General features: G+C 36.7%; 1 protein-coding gene and 1 long non-coding RNA gene across 6 annotated transcripts; one reads left to right on the forward strand and one right to left on the reverse strand.

Annotated features, from left to right (window-relative positions):
• Nucleotides 1-1,726: 1,726 nt before the first annotated feature.
• On the reverse strand, nucleotides 1,727-23,478 carry LOC309490805 (GTPase IMAP family member 8). 3 transcript variants are annotated; one of them, XM_082160088.1, is made up of 7 exons: nucleotides 23,301-23,478; nucleotides 21,232-21,936; nucleotides 19,321-20,025; nucleotides 15,200-15,904; nucleotides 3,186-3,830; nucleotides 2,706-2,885; nucleotides 1,727-2,113 (listed from the first exon to the last, which is right to left on the reverse strand). In XM_082160088.1, the coding sequence occupies exons 1-7, from the start codon at nucleotides 23,308-23,310 to the stop codon at nucleotides 2,034-2,036; spliced, it is 3,030 nt and encodes a 1,009-aa protein (XP_082016214.1). In that variant the 5' UTR covers nucleotides 23,311-23,478; the 3' UTR covers nucleotides 1,727-2,033. The 3 variants fall into 3 exon arrangements, with proteins under 3 accessions (XP_082016214.1, XP_082016215.1, XP_082016216.1); XM_082160089.1 differs by lacking the exon at nucleotides 23,301-23,478 and adding an exon at nucleotides 23,207-23,226; XM_082160090.1 differs by lacking the exon at nucleotides 23,301-23,478 and adding an exon at nucleotides 22,792-23,106.
• Nucleotides 7,654-12,923, forward strand: LOC309490833. Of its 3 annotated transcripts, XR_014202848.1 has the most exons (4): nucleotides 7,674-7,858; nucleotides 7,965-8,020; nucleotides 11,249-11,359; nucleotides 11,920-12,923. It is a non-coding gene; the product is annotated as an uncharacterized lncRNA (long non-coding RNA). The 3 variants fall into 3 exon arrangements; XR_014202849.1 differs by having other exon boundaries at nucleotides 7,675-8,020; XR_014202847.1 differs by lacking the exons at nucleotides 11,249-11,359; nucleotides 11,920-12,923 and adding an exon at nucleotides 8,262-9,183 and having other exon boundaries at nucleotides 7,654-8,020.
• Nucleotides 23,479-24,187: the final 709 nt, after the last annotated feature.

A 24,187-nucleotide genomic window follows, 5' to 3' on the forward strand; every position in this document is an offset into this window, starting at 1 on the left:
TTTGATGAGTTTGTATATTTTTAAGTCTTGGCCCTGCAGTGACTGCGACAAATCAGACACAAATCAGTTTGTTATATTTAACAAATAGTGTTTAAAACACCTCAACCAACAACAGAACGAGACACCAATGTGTCTGTGGTAACCCCCAAAAGGCAGAACGGGCCTCTGGTTATGGATGGCAGCGGCGACAGATCTTCAGATAAGAAAATAATTTACGACTGAAAGAATGCGGAGCTTTGCTATGGTCTCACTTTGGATCAGAATGAACTAGGGAAGCATACTTTCTTAAAAAAATTTTTTTTAAAAAACTTCATTCATAGGCAAACCTGCTATGAATGAACATGAATATCTCCAGGACATTGTGTGTTGATTATTACGGTCTTGTATAGTGTCTTTTGTATTGTATACCATTTTATGCATGCTTTATGATAGAACCACTAGTTTATGTAATCTAAACTATACCATTTTTTGTGTCTACTATTTTGTATTTTGATGATCTAAATGGTTGTGTATATTATATGTTAATACCTACGCAACATAGTTATACAAGAATCTAATCATTTCAGCATTAACACCCAATCCAATTACACGCAGAATACCATCTAGTAATTACTGTAACGATTCTGAACTGTAAAAAGCCTTCACATGTTTGTAGAACTTGTAATTACAATGTGTAAACTCGTAATTTTCTGAGCGCTACGACTTGTACCACCTGACCACTGCAGATTTAAGGTGTGTTCGGCTTGAAGCAGCGCTGTGCAGAGCGATCGGTGTATGACATCAAAGTACAGCGAGAGCGATTCGATTTCAAAAGCGTACAGAGCTTTATTTATGGTAATTACGACATGGCGGAACATCACCAACATGATTCATTCTCCCGACAGTCAATTCTGAGACAGTGAAGCATGCAGCATCCTTCAGAGGTAATGTAATCCCAGAATGCATTATGACATTGATTTTAAACATATATTCGTCTGAATACAAATGTTATATCACTCAATATTTGTGTTCCATGTATTTTTGTGCTTTATTAGAGGGAGTAAATAGTTCCAACTCTATTGGAATTAACTGTGAGAATTAGCCAAGTCTTATGATCTCTTGAGGAGCAATTCTAGATGTTTAAGATGTTGCATTAGAAGCTCCTAATGACATACAATGCATAAAGAGCTGCTTTCTATAAAAAATTGTAATTAGACTGCACTATTTCTCTTATGTTGATTCTATAAATTTAAATGTATAGATAAAATTAATATAGACATCACTTAAAGGCTTCATGATCTGCATTGTTTTATTGTTTCATAATGTTCCCTGGGCTGCACTTATAATGTTAGTATGATTTTCACTTCAAAAAATTGTCATAATTTAGAAATGAAAGGCATTTTTCCTAGCCTGATTTTAGCCTCTGATTTGCTTTGTTTGAAGGGCCGTGTCTGTGTGAGGCTTTAATGTAAACGCCACTGCTGTGATCGGTCCAGATCGGTGTGATTCTTAGTCCAGTGAGTGACCCTGTGCTCTTCTCTCTTCCTCATCTTCCTCATCTCACTAACGCCAGTGGGCGGAAGTTTATCTTCATATGCAGAGGCGGTCTTTCATTAGATTATTACTGTAATATTATATCACTACCGGATTTTCCTATAATATGATGACCTCTTATATGTCAAAACCTCAAGGAAAATTTGATTTCTCAGTTCATGACCCCTTTAAGGTTAAAACAACTGCATATTCCTTATAGTTTAATTAATATTTATAGTTAAATATTATGATGCCAATGTTATAAATGTCCACATTATGAGGACACAATTTATTTTTCATTAATTCAATCATATTCATGTCTTCTTAGTATCTTCTTCATGCTTATCATGCTTCTTTAATCTTCTTGGGAAAAGTGTTGAGATCTTGGGCAAAGCAAGTGTTCGTCTGGTTCCTGAATGTTCCACAGACTCCGGGATGGATCTCAAAGACCCGAATCCTGAGCTGTGAGAGGAGACTTTAGAGCGAGATGAGCTAAAAACTGAATCAATGTCTGCTCCTGATCATGATCTGAATGAAATGTAAGCAGAACTGTAAGCAGAACTTCCCACAGACCGTGTGTCCGATCGCTCATCTCCACTCACTGGGGAAATACAGTGAAATCAGTAAAAGGTTTAAAACTGTTACAGACTAAAATTCTGACATTTAACACTTTCAATGTTCCTAAAAATAATATAGCCTATTTGTAATCATTATCAGGTGCTCTTTAAAATATTATATCAATTCTTCATTAATCAGATGGGATTTCAAAGTTTTGTTGCTGTTTTATCAATGAAATATCTTTATTACAAGACTGATCACCATTTATTGCACTTATTTAAAATGACCTTTTTTCTTGTTTATTTCATATCCATAAATGCAAACCTTTTACCAAACGTTTTTACAAGTACATTTAAAAACAGCAACAACAAGAACACGATAAGGGGAAACTGCTGCAAATTTATCCGTCACAATATTCACAAAACATTCAGAAAAAGGTAAAGGGTCCAAATGGGGAAAGCATATAGTAACAAATGTAGGATAATGTAGGCTAAATATAAATATTTTCTCAACAAAACAGATCTCTTGCTGTAATAATTAAATTTAAAAAAGGAGACAAAAAGTAAAAAAAGACTTTTGTCACAGGACACAAAAGCAAAAAAAAAAAAAAAAAGAAACAAACAAAAGACACTCACTTATTGGTGGTGGTAAATCCATGCTGTTATATTGTTTTATAGCTCCTGACTCATAACTTGTGCGAGATGAATCTCTGGAACGTGATAAACTGAAAACTGGTTCTGCTCCTGATCGTGATCTGAATGAACCATAACCAGAACTTCCCACAGACCTTGAATCAGATCCATCAGCTCCACTCACTATAATAATGAAAGCAGAGATCAGATCAGTAGAAGAACATTTACATTAATGATTTGACAGACACTGGTTTCCTAATGAAGATAAACAGGGTTGAACAGGGTCAGTATCAGGGTGGGAAATGAGAGAAAATGAAGTTTCCTTTAGAGGTGTTCCTGAATGTTAGCATTGGTCCTGCAGTCTGTGTGACGAACACTATAAACTATTGAAAACTACATCTGAAGAGCTGTAGAAAATTGAGGAGGAAAAACATCTGAGACTGTGTATTGATAATACTGATACAATTGTATGATTTCACTCACTAGTCTGTAATCTCCATTTGTCCAAATGTTCTTCTGCTTCCTTTCTACCATCCATTTCAAAATGGCGGCCATAGTTTTGTGCCACTGTCTCCTCAATCTTCTCCAGCAGCTCCTTGATCTGAGTGTCGTCTCTCCTGTAGTGATTGTTGAGAACATGAAACCTGTTCCCACATTTGTCCAGCAGCCGCTGGAGATCCTGTCCTTCACTCTCGATGTGCTGCTCTATAGATGTGTCTGACAGAGAGTCTCCATGAGTGAACAGCACTATAGTGTGACTCCAGACTCTCTCACTGAGAAGATCCAGATGATTCTGATATGCTTTTCTCATATAGTCTTTAAATCTATCATCCACACGTATGATCAGTAGTACAGCGTGTGGTCCTGGAGGACACAGAGACACACTGAGCACAATCTCCTGTTTCAGTATCTCAGGACTCTCCTCTACAGTGTAATTACTCCACCATCCTGGAGCTTCAATGACAGTGATGTGTCTGTCTGCTACTTCTCCATGTCTCCTCACACACTGAGCTGATGTCTTCAAGTCAAACTCCTCTCTGCCCAGGATGGTGTTTCCTGATGAACTCTTACCAGCTTCTCTACTACCTATCAACACAATCCTCAGCTCTGAGAGATGTTGAGCGTCACCTGAAACAAATAGAGAACAAAACACACTTCTTAAGATGGGTGATCTTAAATCTTCTTAAGTTATCTGTCTTTGTGAAAAAGTGTTAACTAAAATTAAGTTTACTGTATCTCTGTATGGGTGTCAATCTACAGTGGCATAAGTGTATCTCACATTAATATATCTCTTAAACCAGAGTTGAACAAAAGTTATTGATGGACAATAATTATGAATTATGGAGAAAACAAAATTGCTTAATTTCAATGATCTGCACACAAAACATAAGAGGTCTCAGAACACACAGAGTAAGCAAGACAAATTACAAATAGCTTCAGAATAATGTTTTCAGAAAGTATATTCTTTAAAAATAATTAAACTGGCCTCTAAACCAGTGAATAAATCTCTCTCTTGTGTGTGTTCACACCTGGGAAAGTGTTATCAATGCACTGGTGGATATTAGCTCCAGCAAATACATGACTGTATAATATTTACATTCATTTACTAGATTGACAGAAAACTAAAAACCATTTGTGACTGATTATATTTATAAAAAAATAAAAAAACAGCCTCCCAGCAAACACAGAACGTTCCCCTAACGTTCCCGTTTGGTTCCCATTTGGTTATTTTTTTGGGAACCAAACAAGAACGTTCTGGGAACGTTCCCTGTAGGTTATTTTTAGGATCTATGTTTATAACATTAAGGGAACGTTCCCAGAACGTTCCCTGTAGGTTATTTTTAGGTTTAAATTTATAACCTAAAGAGAACGTTCTGGGAACATTCCCTGTAGGTTATTTTTAGGATCTATTTTTATAACTTTAAGGGAACGTTCCCAGAACGTTCTCTTTAGGTTATAAATTTAAACCTAAAAATAACCTACAGGGAACGTTCTGGGAACATTCCCTGTAGGTTATTTTTAGGATCTATTTTTATAACTTTAAGGGAACGTTCCCAGAACGTTCCCTGTAGGTTATTTTTAGGTTTAATTTTATAACCTAAAGAGAACGTTCTGGGAACGTTCCCTGTAGGTTATTTTTAGGTTCTATCTGCATAACTTTAAGAGAACGTTCCCAGAACGTTCCCTGTAGGTTATATTTTAGGTTTAATTTTATAACCTAAAGAGAACGTTCTGGGAACGTTCCCTGCAGGTTATTTTTAAGTTCTATTTTTATAACTTTTTATAACCTCCAAATCCGAGACCATGGTCCTCAGTCGGAAAAGGGTGGTTTGCCCACTTCAGGTTGGTTCAGTTCCTGCCTCAAGTGGAGGAGTTTAAGTATCTTGGGGTCTTGTTCGCGAGTGAGGGAAAGATGGAACGGGAGATTGACAGACGGATCGGTGCAGCTTCTGCAGTAATACGGCCGATGTACCGGTCTGTCGTGGTGACGTCCAACCAAGTTTTATAACTTTAAGGGAACGTTCCCAGAACGTTCCCTGTAGGTTATTTTTAGGTTTAATTTAATTTTAATTTAATTTAATTTCTTAAACCAATTGAATGGTTTGCAATGTTTTGTGCTTTAACACCATTTATCAAATGCTTAATTAAATGACCATTATCAGGCAGTAGATAATGCCTAAGTAATCAATAACTTTGCTCATTGGTAGGCAGTCTTTTTTAGTTAATTATTTTTAGGTTTTATTTGTATAACCTAAAGAGAACGTTCTGGGAACGTTCTCTGCAGGTTATTATTTTAATATCACTTAACAGGCAGATTACCAACTGACAACGTCGTCAGTACGGTCCCCTAAGATTATAAGATAACCAACAACGTTCAGATCTATTCGCAATAACTTTTTATTAATGATATTTTAAATTATGTTATACATTTTAATTCTATATGTTTATTTAAATGCTGCGTGACTTTGAAGTGTTTTAATGCGCATGCGCGGAATCAAACACTGGAGCGCGCACGTGAGCTGCGCAAGGGCAGATGGAAACCAGAAACGTCATCAACAACTGACAAACAACAAAACTCCCGTCTGTCGCTGTTGGTTTCACTGCTTTCAGGTAAGTTTAGTCAACAAAATCTCACAAATAATACACACAAACGTCCCTGACACATTTCTTACGTGTAATTGACACGCTTCTGTTGAATATTAACTTTAAAGAAATGGTTTTGTGTCTTTGAAAAAGTCCGTTAGCATCTAAGCTAACCGGTTTCAGAAGAGAACGTTAGGCCTAAGTTACGTTAAGTTAAGGTCTTATTTATGAAAGTTTGGGTTTTTAAACACATATTTAGTGTAGATAACAGTTTTTTTTATAGTTTTGCTGGTAATTTGTCAATGGGTGATTGGAAGTAAGCTAATTTATTTAACCTAAAAGAATGCACTGTATTGTTAACTTAATCAGTGACGTCACTTACCAATATTGCTAAAATGTGATTTCAGAATAGCGAGAGAGAAAAAAAATCCTCTACAACAAGGGGTGAGTTATTGTTTAATCATGATAATAATTCCATATGCATTTATTTCACAATATATTATCTTAAGATTTTTATATATTTATCTTTTCTGCATTTCACCTCTGTTCTAGCTTGGTTCCTTTTATTAAACCAATCCCATGTAATATTGTTGGCTCTGTGACAAATAGCTTGTTATGTTCCTAGATCATCATGTAGACATGTGCCGGTATTCGGTAATGCGATAAATCGCGGTAATGAATATGCACGATATTGTTATCGCGGGCACTTCAAAATACCGTGAAAAATAATAGATCCGAATTTAGATTTTTAGAACGCGCATTATAGCTTATTTTCCATCAACCGCTTAAACAAACACTGCGTATATGCTGCGCGAAACACGTGCGCACTCTGATGTAAACAATCGCCACGTGTATAAGCATGCGGCCGGTGCGCACTTCTAGTCTAATGTAAACAGTCCTCACATGGAGAAGCAGCATGGTGGAAGGAGGAACGCCGCCGCCTACAGTCTATGGCCGCCGCCGATCTATCCGGATCCATCCCGCTTCTAAAAGCAGAGCTGCCAACTCGACGCATTCAGCGCGAGACTCCTCACACGCTCACGCCACACATCCGTTTTCTCACGCAGAGAAAAATCGCGGAGCAAAGAGGACACGAAGACCGTCAAACAAGACAGAGCAGGTTACTTTTGATATGAAACAGGAGAACAATTGTGTCACAGAACGTTACATTTAAACCATTTAATGACCAGCAGCATGTTAGATGACTAAAACAGATAGATAAAGAGGAGTATTTTGCTGAATATGTGCACTGCACTTTTTTACATATTTATTATATTTTTTACGTGTGTCATTACATAATTGTTATTATAATGAAAACCAGATTATATTTGATTTAATTAGTTATTTGTAACCTTTAATAATACCAGCTGATAGGGCTCTATATGGTTACATAGCATTATGTGAGATATTTTTTTTTTCATGAGAAAAAAATAACATGTGGGCTATCTACTGTAGCCTTCCTAATATTTATCCAAAATTAGTCAATATTGAATCAAGATTTAAATCAAATCCCAAGTATTGAATTGAAATCGTTAAATTTGTGTTAAGCAATACAAACAGTAGCCTACCAGTCATTGTACCATGTAATCATTGTAACATGTTGTCACTAAACTTAATAAAATTCAGTTTATTTACCAAATGTTTTGACAATCACAATTACACCTTGTGATGCAAGTTTTATTTTATTTTTTGCATCCCCCCCCCCCCCCCCCCCCCCATCCCCCCATCCATTTGTTTCTCATGTGCAATTAAAATATCGTGATAATACCGTATACCGTGATAAAAGATCACTCAATTAATCGCAGCATGAAAATGTGATACCGGCACATGCCTATCATCATGCTGTGATGGCCTGCTGCACCCCCTGTCCAAGACAATCTCCATGGCTATGAACCATATGACAAGTAAGCAAAACCACCTCAAACATACAGTGCACTACTGTTCAAAGGTTTGGGGTCTGTAAGATTTATGCTTTTGAAATAAGTCTCACATTTTAAAATCATTAACCCCAGGGTTTTTCAGTGAGATTGTCCTTGAGAAGCCTGTAGGCTAAATAATCAGCTAAATAATAGGTGACTAATACAGTATTATAATGGTCATAGTTATAATAATAATTCATTTAACTATTATGATAACATGATATCCTGATCATTAGTATATTTTATTTTATTTCTTTAGGTCTGTTTTGAATTATGTTGGCCAATGAGACTGACACCATACTGTCCAACTCAAAGGTATTTATGTATTTGTATGTTTTTTATTATTGATCAATACTGAAATTCTTTGTACTTTTAAATGCTGAATGTGGTTCAGGGGGTCTACAACTTTAGGCAGTTATTTTTCACAGATATCTTGGGCAGCTGTGGCTCATACTCTTAGCCTTTAAAAATGTTTGAATTGATATCCCCAATGCAATATCAGGGGGTAAATATATCATTAGAGTTCTTAAAGTTATGGCTTTGCTCTTGTTACCAGATGAGATATAATCCCTATTGTTTGGCCCTGTGATTCTTCAGGACAAGACCTTGATGCCATCCATAGTCAGTAGATGAAGAAGGTAAGTTTAGCCCATCTTGTCAAAATGCCCATCTTGGCGAGTTTCCTCGTAAACAGTCTTGTGTGTTTTAAACAGAAAGAAAACAGATGCGTGTCATTTATATTAGGTCTGCGCATTCGTCTTAAAGGGACAGTAGCCTAACGCAGGGGTTCCCAAACTTTTTCGTTCTAGGACCCACCTAGACAAGTATAATCAATCTCAAGACCCACTTGCACTGGTGCTACCAACTTTCTCAGTTGGTCGCACCAGCATGATTTGGTTGCACATTTTTCTTTTTTTTTGCTACATGCCATGGGATTAATCAATGCATGCTGATGGTCTTAATCTGCATTCCCTAGTTTTGCACTGATGTAAAAAGACTGACAGTGACAAGCCTTCATGTTAGCAAAATATTATAAACTTTTAACTCTTAAAAAAACTTTTAAAAACATATGTGTTCTTTAATGTTTGATTATAATTTTACCGTCTTCACATAGGGATGGGAAATGATACGATTTTATCAATAATAATAATGCCACTGACGATTCTGATTATCGATCCGATTCTTTAACGATTCTCTTATCGATTCTTGATAGCACTGTGTGGAAAAATGTAGTCATATGCTTTAAAAAAAAACAAAAAAACAAGGGGTTTTATTTATTTTAAAGCAGGGGTCACCAAACTTTTTTCTCTGGGGGCCACATTATCGTTCCTGACTGTGATGGGGGGGGGCCGGGTCAGCTATATAACATAGAATTGTATGACCCAGACCAAAATGACCACCAGCAGGCCTCATTGTGTAGTAGAGATTACTAGCCTGGCACAGCCATCCCCACTACTATATCAACACTTGATTCCTGGCACATATTTGTTTATCTTTACTAGTGGTTTGCAAAAGTAGTAATCGAGTCTTCACACTTTGTTTTAATTAAAGTTATTCTTCACTTTAAAAATAATCATTGGTCCACTATTCTTTGAAAACTCTGCACTCTCTATTAGGGGTGGAACGGTAGACAGAAGTCACGGTTCGGTTCATACCTCGGTTCAGACATCACGGTTCGGTACGAGTTCGGTACAATGGAGGGAAAAGCAAAACAGAACTGCAGAAGGCTTGTGCATGTCTCAGGCTGTCCCACCAGAGGAAAATACATTACCTAAGCCTTGTATTTTTTTAAATAAGTTTTATTAATAAAGTAAAGGCATAGAACCAGTTTATTTGTAGTGCACTGACAGTAGTTTTATATAATTAGTTTATTAATTAAATTAATAAAAAGACAAAAAGACCTTGAGATATGTTTGGTAATTGTACCTGAATGAATTGAAAATTAATTTGCTACATTTCAGAATAATATATTTGTTTTCTTTAAAATTTTAATTCACAGTAACTTAAACACTTTGCAGTTTGAATGATGTCCTGTAAAAACGAAATGACGGAGTATGTTTTTATGTTTCTACTGTTCGATCACACCCGCGCCTCACTCACACACACACACAAATATAAGTAAACACTTTGCGACTTTTCGATCGCACCCACACCTCTCTCTCAACATATTCAAGCATTGCAATCTTTACATCGCATTCGCAGCCTGCTTCAGAGCTTCAGAGCTAAGGCGGACCTACAGATTAGGTGTCCCTAAAGAACCCGCGTATCTAACAGTAGTTCCGCATTGCATTCATTAATTTGCACGCAAGTTTTATTTATATTTATATAATAGGCCATGACGACTTTTGGGGATTGCCTCATAGGGCCGGTTAAAGTAGTGGGGGGCAGAGGGGCTTGGGGGCCAGTCAAAAGGGGGTGGCGGGCCTGAGTCGGCCCGCGGGCCTTAGTTTGGTGACCCATGTTTTAAAGCTTAAGCTTGAGTAAGCAAACTGTACTTTTTATGTAATTTATGTAATCAATAGAACTTTATTGTAAAGTGTTACTGATTCAAACGTCTCCTGAGTTCACTGTTGGAAAGATCAGTTGTCCATTCATTAAAATGAATCGTTCAAAGGAGTCATTAGTTTGCGAATTGGACATGTGTGATTCTCCCAGCAGTTAGGACATAGACATCCAAGATTTGTGTCAACACAGAAAACATTTCATCACTGGATAGTTTTTTTCGTTTAATTAAAGTGTTGTTTTATGTCAGCTGAATGTCTGGGACGCTTTTCAGAGAAGATAAGGCAACAACTTATTTAGCACAATTCCCACCCAGCGGTAATTGAGAAAAAAAAAAAATTCTCCGAATGCTCCACATGAAACTTTGGTCTTCCGACCTTTTACCACCGTGTCGATTTATTTTGATTAATATGTGCGAGGGAGAGAGAGCAAGACAGAGCTTAGTTTGGAGACGGTGAAGTATTTTTTACACTTTCGCCTGGCTCCGAATAGAGAGATAGAGAGAGAGAGAGAGAGAGAGAGCGCGCGCGCGCGACCGAGTACTCTCTCTGCTCGTTCTTTCAGTTAAACATGCACTGTGACTCTGTCACAAGCGCAGCAGTTCATCTACATTACTCAGCGATCAAATAACACTTTGGCGGGCGCTAAAACTCATAGTCGTTTGGTCATTAATCGGACTGGTTTTGTTTCACTCATCGTAACGTAAATTTAGCTGCAGCTAAGTGCCTTTGTGCGACCCACCTTTTCTCACGACCCACAGTTTGAAAACCACTGGCCTAACGTACCCGCAGCTGTTTGTGTCGCCAGTGGTGATCAAACATCAAAAGAGAAAATGACTTGTAGCTTTAGCAAAGATACATTTAATTAATTTATAGTTATTTTATTTTTACAGTGAAGACTTATTTTACATTTTGATAATTCAGTTTCTGTACCTGATGTTTTCAGATTTAACTGAAAAACATAATGCACTGCTTATTTCAACTGTGTTTTTCTTCTATTGTATTTATCTATGCTTGTTATCTATTGTAATTTTCTATGCAGGTTCACTCCTCTACAAAATCCCCCCAATAGAGGTTATGCGGAGCGCCCAGCGGTCGAACCGGAAAGAGGTCTAAGCATTTCTGCTTTTCACTTCCGTACACATCTGCAGCGGTAGGTGATCTCGGTTTACTGTTAATTTTCGCTTATTACACTAAAATTATTATTTCTGTTTTAATTAAAATGTCACGAATGCTAAAATATCAGAAAAGGGAACATCCGAACAGCAGTTTTTGTTGTGTGCCGATCTGCTCTATGTCGGGGAAAATGAGTAGTACAGAAGTACAAATGGGTTCTGTACTCATAAAGTGACATCAACATTCGCGTCAGCAGTAGCATTCGCCATCAGGCAAGTGTTATTTAAATAAACTCCTGATGTACTTACAAACTTTCCAATGCCTGGTTTAATGAGTACAGAACCTATTTGTACTACTGTAGAAGTTTGGTACCATTCTGGGCATTATTAGTGGGGTAATTTACGAGATACAAACCTGGAGCCGCGCATGCACTAAACCATACGGCTGATATCTCTAAATAAACTCTAAATTTTTCAATATTGTGCAGCCCTAATATTGAGCATATCTTAAAGTGAACTTGGAATGATAATTTGTGATACCAGATGAGATGTATGTATGATAGATTTTGAACTGTAATATTTTTTTATTTTATTTCAGGTTTTCTGGGATCCCAGCGGAAGGCATCAAGGCATCAGATGTTGGCCTGGACAGATGTTCCTGTAAACTACACTGACCTTTGCTTTTGCATGGATGGCTGATTATTACCATGTTCTGTGAGGGCATCATTATAGCAAAACTGAGCACCTGTGACAGTGGAATTTGTAGGTGTAAAGTCACAGATAAAAAAAAAAAATTGATAGTAGTTTCAAACTTTTTTTCTCTTTCTCTCTCATAAACAACACAGCAGTTACAGGTTTTCAAATTCTTCATTGGAGGTGAGACTTATACGTTATATGTAGAGCGAATTCGCAGGTCAGAGTTCACTAGACTTGAATATTATTTTCTCTGTTTTTTATTTGACTTCAGAGTTGAAAGTGGGCTTAAAGGGTACATAGGCTTAATGGGTATCCTTACCCCTATATAAAACATTCCTTTTTTGATTTGTAGTCTGAAATAATAAATAGTGCAATATAAATAAATGCAATGTAGTGTTTTCAAATATATACATTTTTCTATACACATTGATGCTGAAATATCTGAATAAATACACGATACCAGCAGTGCTCGTGCTCTCATATCTCCTACAGCTTGTGACACACAATCCCACCTCACTCTTTTCATTTGCTCCGGATGAATATTAATGCCATTACAGGGCTTGAATTTTGGCATGGGATTGTGTGTACATGTAACGCGTTGTCTTTTTATTTTCTTGTTAAATTTGCAGATGGTTTTGGGAGTTTAAATGTTTTGAGCGGAGTGAAGATTGGCACATTCATGTATATTGTATATAAATGAAGACTTTTTCAATTTTGTTCTAAGTTATAGGCTACAGTTTGCAAAAAGATAGTTTTAATTAAAATGTTTGTGCAGTTTTATTTATTGAAATATTTTCATGTTTGAAATATTAAATGTAAATTACTGTTCCTGAATACATTTTGCTAACGCTGTTTTTGATGACTTATTTTAGGTTGATAATTAAACAATGAATCAACAAAAACATGGATTGTGTGCTGATTTATTTATTTAATACAAACTGATTGATTTACTTATTAATGATAGTTTCTGTAAATTCAATTTATTGTAATAATATATTCATAGGATTTTTAAGTGTTTGAACAATAAACAATGTAGAATATGTTGTTTGTAGACCTATAATTTGTGTACAGGCATATTAGGATGTGTAGACGTTAGGAGAACCTTCCGGGAACGTTCCGAGAACCTACCGGGAACGTTCCGAGAACCTTCCGGGAACATTCCGGGAACATTCTGGGAACGTTCCCCTAACCTATAGGGAACGTTCTATTAACGTAAAGAAAACTTTCCTGGCTAACCAATAGGGAACGTTCTTGGGAACGTTCCGGGAACGTTCTGGGAACCAAAAACTAACGTTCCCAGAACGTAAAATTGTTAGCTGGGCTAAAGGGTCATAAATAGATCCAAAATCGTATCTGTATTGACCAATATGAAAACAGTAAAAGTGTCTCGCAAAAACTGTAAACATGTTGACATTATTTGTTTCATAAAAATAGCTTCTATCAAGAGTTTAAATCTTACTGATGGCCATTTTACTTCACATATTGTTGCCTTAGTTGAGGCTCCTAATGAAATATAGTTCCACCAGAAGTCTAGTAGTTTTTAATTGTAATGTACTTTTAAAGTGTGTTTGACGGGATTCACTTCCTGGAGCTTCAGAACAGCGACAAACATGAGGCGTTTCTATATGTGTAAAGCTGATGTTTAAGGTTATATTTAATACAAGCTGTTTGCAGTTGTTTATTGTTGTTATTTGTATTGTTTTCTATGGATTAGGTAAAGAGATTTCTGTTTTCAAAAGCAAACTCCGAAGAACAGGATTGTTTAAGAAATAAAAGTGCTTATTTACTTCACTAAAAGGTTTTATGGGCCGTCACTGTGAACTGCTTTGAACACATCTATCGCGAATGCCTCGACAAATAGCGGTTAAAGACAAGAAGTTGTAACTACTGAGACAAGTCAGACACAAGTATTTGTTATAGTTTAACAACTGATATTTAGAACTCACTCTGGGAATCTGTGGCCCCATCCCCCCAAACAGGGCAAGAAGATCTTAGTCACCCCGGCAACGATCAGATAAGGAGTTTTATGGCTCTTAGTAATGTGGAAAGGGCCTCTGCTGCAACGTCTGCTGCAAGACCCATAGATATTAGAACAGACTCTCCTGCATTCATTTATCGATGAACTGATTAACATGAAATTAACATGCATTCCAGAACATTTTGTGAATGATTTACTGTCTTGTGTTGTGTCTTGTAATACTATTATCTGTTAATACTATTATCTCTTTGATACTATATATCTTATTATAATAACCACAGCCAACGTAACCCCATGCATACCATGTTTGGTCTCTATAAATTGGTACTTTGAAGATCGAAATGATTGCGTACATGATATGCCGATAGCTGTGCAACATATTAGTATTACAAGAATCTTTCTTAGTTTCATCTTCAGAAACCAATCCAGCGTGCCATTGCAAATGAGCATGCTTAGAACATAGCAAATCTTCCCCACAGAGGAAACTCCCGCCAGAAAGTCCACCCTTCTCATTGGTCAAGCAAACCCAAAGAGGTGTGGCCATTCTCAGGCTTTATTAGAGACAGTCCACAGTGACCGCCCTTTTTTTTCTTATTTCTTCTCATCCGGCCACAACACTGCTTCTGCTGATACTGGGCTCTGAAAATTATAAACTGATGGTTCTTTTCATAGTTGAATAGATCTTTTCCATAGTTCTACTTCCTGCTTCCGGTTCCATAACGCTCACCATTTTACCTATGCATGTATGTATGTATGTATGTATGTATGTATGTTTGTTTAGTTTAGTTATGTTTGTGATATAGTTGTGACAAATATGTATTTGATTTCTGATCCTCTGCTTGCAACAAAGTCCCTTTTACGATCTTGATCTTGTTACATGCTCTAAGTGCTGTACATGCTAAGAAATCATTATTTTTCGGTGGCCATGAAAGATACACTTTTCTTAGAATAAATGAATAATCAAAGAGTTCGGTGGAACTGATTCATTGATTGTAATATTAATTTAGCTTACCTCAAAGTTAATCTAATTAACTGACCCAAATATTAATAATTAATCATAATTGGTAATTATGGATTATTATTAATATTCCCCCTTTGAGCTAATATTGTTACAGAGTTTCATGTTATTATTGCTGTGACTGTTACATTTTCATGATTGATATACTCAGTGTGAATATCTGCATTATAAAGTATGTGGACTCACTCATCTGTGATCTGATGTTTTCTCTCCTTTTTTTCATCCTCTTCATTCGTTCTTCTGCTCTCTCTTCCTCTGCTCTTCTTCTCTCTTTCATCTTCTTTAAAATCTTTCTGTCTATTTCAAAATGGCGGCCGTTGTTTTGTGCCACTGTCTCCTCAATCTTCTCCAGCAGCTCCTTGATCTGAGTGTCGTCACTCCTGTTGAGATTGTTGAGAACATGAAACCTGTTCCCACATTTGTCCAGCAGCCGCTGGAGATCCTGTCCTTCACTCTCGATGTGCTGCTCTATAGATGTGTCTAACAGAGAGTCTCCATGAGTGAACAGCACTATAGTGTGACTCCAGACTCTCTCACTGAGAAGATCCAGATGATCCTGCAATACTTTTCTCTCAGTCTCTTTAAATCCAGTGTCCACACGTATGATCAGTAGTACAGCGTGTGGTCCTGGAGGACACAGAGACACACTGAGCACAATCTCCTGTTTCAGTATCTCAGGACTGTCCTCTACAGTGTATTTACTCCACCATCCTGGAGCTTCAATGACAGTGATGTGTCTGTCTGCTACTTCTCCATGTCTCCTCACACACTGAGCAGATCTCCTCAAGTCAAACTCCTCTCTGCCCAGGATGGTGTTTCCTGATGAACTCTTACCAGCTTCTCTACTACCTATCAACACAATCCTCAGCTCTGAGAGATGTTGAGCGTCACCTGAAACATAGAGAACAAAACACACTTCTTAAGAAGATTTAAGATGTCACCCATCTTAAGTTATCTGTCTTTGTGAGAAAGGGGTTACTAGAATGAAGTTTACTGTATCTCTGTATGGGTGTCAAACTACACATTATTGATTAAAAATGACATAAGCGAATCTCACAATAAATAAACTCTTAAACCAGAGTTGAACAAAAGTTATTGATGGACAATAAGTATGGATTATGGAGAAAAGAAAATTGCTTATTTCAATGATCTGCACACAAAACCTAAGAGATCTCAGAACACACAGAGTAAGCAAGACAAATTACAAATAGCTTCAGAATAATGGGCCTCATTCACCAACCGTTCTTACGAAGAAATGTGTTCTTAAACCCCACTTACGCACTTTTACGAAGATTCTGACATTCACTAATGTTTTCTTATCTTGGATTTATTCTTAGCTAAGAACAAAATCTACGCACATCAAGAGCACTCTTACACACATTTGAGTGATGACAGTTTGCTCCAAATAATTGGTTACTGCATTTTATTTAATTCTACAGTCGTTTACAATGATAGTATTTTACTGTAATGTATTTCTGATCGCTTGATGAAAAATAAATATCATAGTATTCAAAGAAACACTAACACTGCAATTTACATCAGCAATTAAACTGATTAAATCAAATATTATGCCTCGTTTGGCATTTACCTGTTGCAGTAGATTTTCTATTTCAGAATTACTGAAGTTGTTTTTTCGTTTAGTGATCGGTGGACCACCATCGCCTGTGCGTCTTTTGGACATTCACCAACTTTTCTTGCACACGGCCCTGAAGTGTCACGTCCTTATATGGGAATTTGTGTGGCGTTTTCTTATGCTAATTAGGAACAACTGGCACGCGCTTTCAATTACGAAGACGTGGGATTCATCAATCCTAAGAACACAGGTGTGAACAATTCTGTTGTTTAAGAACATGTCATGAATCCGACATAGACTTTTCTTAGGAAGTTTATTAAGTACAAAGTTAAATTCTTAGGAAGATATTGGTGAATGAGGCCCAATGCTTTCAGAAAAAAAAATTCTTTAAAAATAATTAAACTGGCCTCTAAACCAGTGAATAAATCTCTCTCTTGTGTGTGTTCACATCTGGGAAAGTGTTATCAATGCACTGATATTAGCTCCAGCAAATACATGACTGTATAATATTTACATTCATTTACTAGATTGAAAGAAAACTAAAAATCATTTGTGACTGATTATATTTATAAAAGACTTTATAAAAAAAAAACAAAAAAAAAACAGCCTTAGGCTATGTTCACACTTAGCGTCTTTTTTCAAACTGCCAGCGTCTGTTCTACATTATAACCCTATGGAGTAAACCGTTTTTTCAAAAAAGTCCTGAGCGCATTTTAAGACGCCACCGCCGGCGTCTTTTTCTGCAGCTCAGAGCGTCTTTTTAAGTTGAAAAAAGTTTAACTTTTCTGAAAAGAACGCCCTACGTCAAGCGCCTTTTTGGCAGCTGACCAATGACAAGCGAGTAGCGAGACCTGTCGTTTCCATAACAACAAGAACAACTGTCTGTCGTGCACCCACAAACGTCTTTGTGAACCGACATTCTCCTCCCCAGTAACTTCAAAAGCCAACGCAAGAGCCAACTTTCTCTTTCTCGACATTTTTTGCATCACACAGCACTAGGCTACTGTTGCAGCTCTTGTTATAGCAGCCCGGTCTCACCCCAAAACGTCATATACTTACCCGTCTTGACCATGCGTCAACATACGACGAAAAGGGTACCCCTTTAACGTCAATATGAGACGCAGACAGAAGCGCACCAGCAGCGCCTCCTAGCGGTACCCTAACGCATACCTAAACCTACCCATAACCCGAATCGTCACATATGGACGTTATGGGGGTACCCTTTTCGTCGTATGTTGACGCATGGTCAAGACGCGTCAGTATATGCGCCAGCCACAAAAGACGCGCTCGGCTGCTATTTGTAACCGAACGCTGCCAGCGTTTTTTTTTTGCTAAAAAAACGCCGTTGTCAACTTTTTCTTGTCAAAAAAGACGCTAAGTGTGAACATAGCCTAAAGTTGCATAAATAGATCCAAAATCGTATCTGTATTGACCAATATGAAAACAGTAAGTCTGGAAAAAACTGTAAACATGTTGACATTTTTTGTTTCATAAAAATAGCTTCTGACACGAGTGAAAATTTTACTGATGTCCATTTTACTTCACATGTTTTTGCCTTAGTTGAGGCTTCAAATGAAATGCAGTTTGTGGTGGATTTTTAATAGATAAAATAGTAAACTGTATATTAAACTAACATCTAACCTTACTTCCTTTTTCAGGCCTAACATGATAACACTTTGAAACACAATGTACTAAAACGTTCTGTCCTGTGTTTTTGAATGTTGTATGTTGTGTTGCCATACCTCTTTTACTTTGGTTGTGTAAGTGTATAAATAACAAATTTGGGAATTGAAACAAGGCAGATGACTAAATTTGAACCTAGTGATTAACAATGAAGTAATCATTAAAACAAAGTTTGCTTTACCTGGTAACAGAAGGGTTTGTCAATGAAAACCAATCAAACTGTGGGGAAATTATGTAATGCAGCATAACATTTTTGCCATACCTCCTTATTCTAAAAAAAACTGTTGTATTCGTGTTTTCGATGGGATTCTCAATGGAATTTGTCTGAGATCCTCCGGGCTTGCTTCTTGGGAGAGATTCCCTGAGAACTGCTCGGGAAGATCTCCAGGCCGTGATTAAAGCATTTAAAGGACATTTGCTGAGGTCTGTTTGTTGATTATTCCTGCGCAGGAAGTAAGCTAGTTACGGGAACAGGTATTAGCACCCAGCCGACGTCGATGAGTAGACGCGCTAGAGTATAAATATTATAGGCCCAGGTAGACTTAGGTCAGATGAGATAGGACTTAGTAAGGTTTAGGGAAAAATCTATGACAAGTTCCACCAGCAGTCTAGTAGTTTTTACTTGTAATGTACTTTTAAAATGTGTTTGACGGGATTCACTTCCTGGAGCTTCAGAACAGCGACAAACATGAGGCGTTTCTATATGTGTAAAGCTGATGTTTAAGGTTATATTTAATACAAGCTGTTTGCAGTTGTTTATTGATGTATTTCTGTATTGTTTTCTATGGATTAGGTAAAGGGATTTCTGTTTTCAAAAGCAAACCCTATGAAGAACAGGATTGTTTAAGAAATAAAAGTGCTTATTTACTTCAATAACAGCTTTTATGGGCCGTCACTGTGAACTGCTTTGAACACATCTATTGCGAATGCCTCGACAAATAGCGGTTAATGACAAGAAGTTTCATGTTATTATTGCTGTGACTGTTACATTTGCGTGATTTACTTAATATACTCAGTGTGAATATCTGCATTATAAAGTATGTGGACTCACTCATCTGTGATCTGATGTTTTCTCTCTGTTTTTTCATTCTCTTCATTCGTTCTTTTGCTCTCTCTTCCTCTGCTCTTCTTCTCTCTTCCACCTCCTGTAAAATCTTTCTGTCTATTTCAAAATGGCGGCCGTAGTTTAGTGCCACGGTCTCCTCAATCTTCTCCAGAAGCTCCTTGATCTGAGTGTTGTCTCTCCTGTTGAGATTGTTGAGAACATGAAACCTGTTCCCACATTTGTCCAGCAGCCGCTGGAGATCCTGTCCTTCACTCTCAATGTGCTGCTCTATAGATGTGTCTGACAGAGAGTCTCCACGAGTGAACAGCACTATAGTGTGACTCCAGACTCTCTCACTGAGAAGATCCAGATGATCCTGCAATGCTTTTCTCTCAGTCTCTTTAAATCTAGTGTCCACACGTATGATCAGTAGTACAGCGTGTGGTCCTGGAGGACACAGAGACACACTGAGCACAATCTCCTGTTTCAGTATCTCAGGACTCATCTCTACAGTGTAATTCCACCACCATCCTGGAGCTTCAATGACAGTGATGTGTCTGTCTGCTACTTCTCCATGTCTCCTCACACACTGAGCTGATGTCTTCAGGTCAAACTCCTCTCTGCCCAGGATGGTTTTTCCTGATGAACTCTTACCAGCTTCTCTACTACCTATCAACACAATCCTCATCTCTGAGAGATGTTGAGCGTCACCTGAAACATATAGAGAACAAAACACACTTCTTAAGATGGGTGACATCTTAAATCTTCTTAAGTTATCAGTCTTTGTGAAAAAGTGGTAACTAAAATGAAGTTTACTGTATGTCAAACATTATTGATTAAAAATTACATATAAGCGTATCTCACAATAAATAAACTCTTAAGCCAGAGTTGAACAAAAGTGATTGAAGGACAATATTTATGAATTATGGAGAAACAAATTGCTAAATTTCAATGATCTGCACACAAAACATAAGAGGTCTCAGGACACACAGAGTAAGCAAGACAAATTACAAATAGCTTCAGAATAATGTTTTCAGAAAGTATATTCTTTAAAAATAATTAAACTGGCCTCTAAACCAGTGAATAAATCTCTCTCTTGTGTGTGTTCACACCTGGGAAAGTGTTATCAATGCACTGATATTAGCTCCAGCAAATACATGACTGTATAATATTTACATTCATTTACTAGATTGAAAGAAAACTAAAAATAACTTGTGACTGATTATATTTATAAAAGACTTTATGAAAAAACAAAACAAAAAAAACAGCCTAAAGTGTCATAAATAGATCCAAAATCGTATCTGTATTGACCAATATGAAAACAGTAAGTCTGGCAAAAACTGTAAACATGTTGACATTTTTTGTTTCATAAAAATAGCTTCTATCACGAGTGAAAATTTTACTGATGTCCATTTTACTTCACATGTTTTTGCCTTAGTTGAGGCTCCTAATGAAATATAGTTCCACCAGAAGTCTAGTAGTTTTTACTTGTAATGTACTTTAAAAGTGTGTTTGACGGGATTCACTTCCTGGAGCTTCAGAACAGCGACAAACATGAGGCGTTTCTATATGTGTAAAGCTGATGTTTAAGGTTATATTTAATACAAGCTGTTTGCAGTTGTTTATTGATGTATTTCTGTATTGTTTTCTATGGATTAGGTAAAGGGATTTCTGTTCTCAAAAGCAAACCCTATGAAGAACAGGATTGTTTAAGAAATAAAAGTGCTTATTTACTTCAATAACAGCTTTTATGGGCCGTCACTGTGAACTGCTTTGAACACATCTATTGCGAATGCCTCGACAAATAGCGGTTAATGACAAGAAGTTTCATCTTATTATTGCTGTGACTGTTACATTTTCATGATTTACTTTATAACCCAGATATTCACACTGAGTATATTAAGTATGTGGACTCACTCATCTGTGATCTGATGTTTTCTCTCCTTTTTTCCATCCTCTTCATTCGTTCTTTTGCTCTCTCTTCCTCTGCTCTTCTTCTCTCTTCCACCTTCTGTAAAATCTTTCTGTCTATTTCAAAATGGCGGCCGTAGTTTAGTGCCACTGTCTCCTCAATCTTCTCCAGCAGCTCCTTGATCTGAGTGTCGTCACTCCTGTTGAGATTGTTGAGAACATGAAACCTGTTCCCACATTTGTCCAGCAGCCACTGGAGATCCTGTCCTTCACTCTCGATGTGCTGCTCTATAGATGTGTCTGACAGAGAGTCTCCATGAGTGAACAGCACTATAGTGTGACTCCAGACTCTCTCACTGAGAAGATCCAGATGATCCTGCAATGCTTTTCTCTTTTCTTCTTTAAATCTAGTGTCCACATCTATGATCAGTAGTACAGCGTGTGGTCCTGGAGGACACAGAGACACACTGAGCACAATCTCCTGTTTCAGTATCTCAGGACTCTCCTCTACAGTGTAATTACTCCACCATCCTGGAGCTTCAATGACAGTGATGTGTCTGTCTGCTACTTCTCCATGTCTCCTCACACACTGAGCTGATGTCTTCAAGTCAAACTCCTCTCTGCCCAGGATGGTGTTTCCTGATGAACTCTTACCAGCAGCTCTATTACCCATCAACACAATCCTCAGCTCTGAGAGATGTTGAGCGTCACCTGAAACATATAGAGAACAAAACACACTTATCCTGTGTGTGCTTTCTGAACAGTTAACAAGAAAGCTGTACTAAAAATATGATAATCATAATAATAAAAATACCACATTAATGGACTTAAGTTAATCATCACCCATGGTTAACTAAATTATGATGAAATGAGAATAGTTTAATTTTCTCAATCAGGAGAAAACAAAAACACAGATTACATAAAACTCAGGGCTAAATTGCAATTCTTTGCAAAAATAACATGTTTTCAGTAATTATATATACTTAATTATATATGTAACATGTAAAACTGCTGAACTAAATTAAGGCAAGACACTGCAGGTGAAAAGGGTAAAAATGTAACTAATAGATATCACCATACTTCCCCAGTTGATTTATTACATTAAGAATTGCAAAAAAAAGAAAAAGAAAAAAAAAGTTACAAGTTCTTTGAAATGTTATGTTTAAATAGGCCGATGCAAATAAAGCGTTAGCAAATTAAATATGCACTAATTTGCATACATTTCTAGAAAAAAATTGGAACACTGGATGTAGTACGGTTGAAAATTTTTGTTTAATTTTTTTTTGACATATTACAGTCAAAGGTTTTTACAGCAGGGATTTTGGATTTTTTTTTTTTTTATCACTACATAAATTAGAAGCCAGGGGAAAAAAAGCAAAAAATTTTAGGTATAAAATGTAGCCTATAAATTCAGGCAAATTGTATATGAGCAAACCCCTCTGTCAAAACCTTCAGAATAGATAGGAATAAAAAACTGATTTTGAGAAACGACCTTTAAAGACATGTACTGTAACAGAAATCTACAAAAAGAAATAGATAAAGTGCTATAAAAGATATATAGCCTACTTTGTAAGTGTATTTGGATGTTTTCTTTCCACGAATCTGAAAGAACACTTTATAAAAAGTCAAAAGACCAAAATCTCAAAATTTACAGATGCATAAAAAACTTTGTTTTGCCTGTAATGTCTCGCCTTAATAAATAAATCTTTCTTAAGCGCGTGCACACACCTGGCACAGGAATAGTTGCACAGTCACGCACTTTAAAAAAAAAAAAAAAAAACATGACTGTATTCTTCAAATCAACCTAAAACATAATCCATGACGAGCCATATTATAAGTAGGCTATAAACGACTTTATGGAGAATATATATATATATATATTCTAATATAAAAATATTAAAAAAGTGTTTTTTTTTTTGTTTTTTTTTGCTGAATCGACCAATATGAAAGTGAAAGCAGTAACACAGTAACAATGTCTCACAGAAACAGCAAACACGTCGAGTTTGATTAAAATTCATCTTTACTATGAATTAACAAGGAAAAGACGATTGGTTTTTAAAATAGTAAATGCTTACTTAAGTCCATTTTACTTCACACGGTCTCAGTCGGAGTTCCGGAGTAAATGTAGGTTTACCAGCAGTCTAGTGGTGTTTATCTTTCGATGTATGTTTGACTGGTTTTACAGGTGCTTCAGAACAGTCACGCGCATGGGCGGGTCTACTACAGGTGTATGAAGTGTGCAAAGGTGATCTTCGAAGTTATATTACACATCTAGGCTACACAAAAAATAAGATGTTAACAAATGTTTAAAAAGTGATCATATCTTTAAATCCAGACTTCACCTGCCAAACTAATACAAAGTACTCTTAATCCCACAATGAATAGGCTAGATATCATAGGCCTACTTACTATTTTTACTTATTTATTAATACATAGTCGCAAGTTGGAAGATTATTTAGTCTTCTTGCAGTCAATAATTTTATCTATTAAGATTCATATTTGATCATCAAAATGACCTTTAAAGGTTAAATAATTTCTTCATTTCCTTAAATATATAGCTTGAATAACTCTACACCCAGTCACAACGTTACTGTTCCACTCGTCAACTAAACGCTACACAAGGCAAGCGGAAATACTGCTTTAATTCAGCCACATATTTGAACCAGAAACTGATACAGAAGAAGAGAAATAACTAATTAATTAATGAGTGTCGTCTACAAATCGATGTGCCAGTAATGTGTTTTAAATGGGTGGTATAGTGCCCTTTTCACAAGATGTAAAATAAGTCTTTGATGTCCACAGAGTGTGTATGTGAAGATTTAGCTCAAAATACCCCACAGATATTTTATATAGCATGTTAAAGTTGTCACTTTTTGAGGGTGAGCAAAAATGCCTCATTTTGTGTGTGTCCCTTTAAATGCAAATGAGCTGCTGCTCCCGGCACAGGGGCGGAGCTTCAACA

The sequence above is a fragment of the Leuciscus leuciscus genome (genome assembly GCF_965113295.1).
Source record: "Leuciscus leuciscus genome assembly, chromosome: 25".
NCBI classification, from domain to species: Eukaryota; Metazoa; Chordata; class Actinopteri; order Cypriniformes; family Leuciscidae; genus Leuciscus; species Leuciscus leuciscus.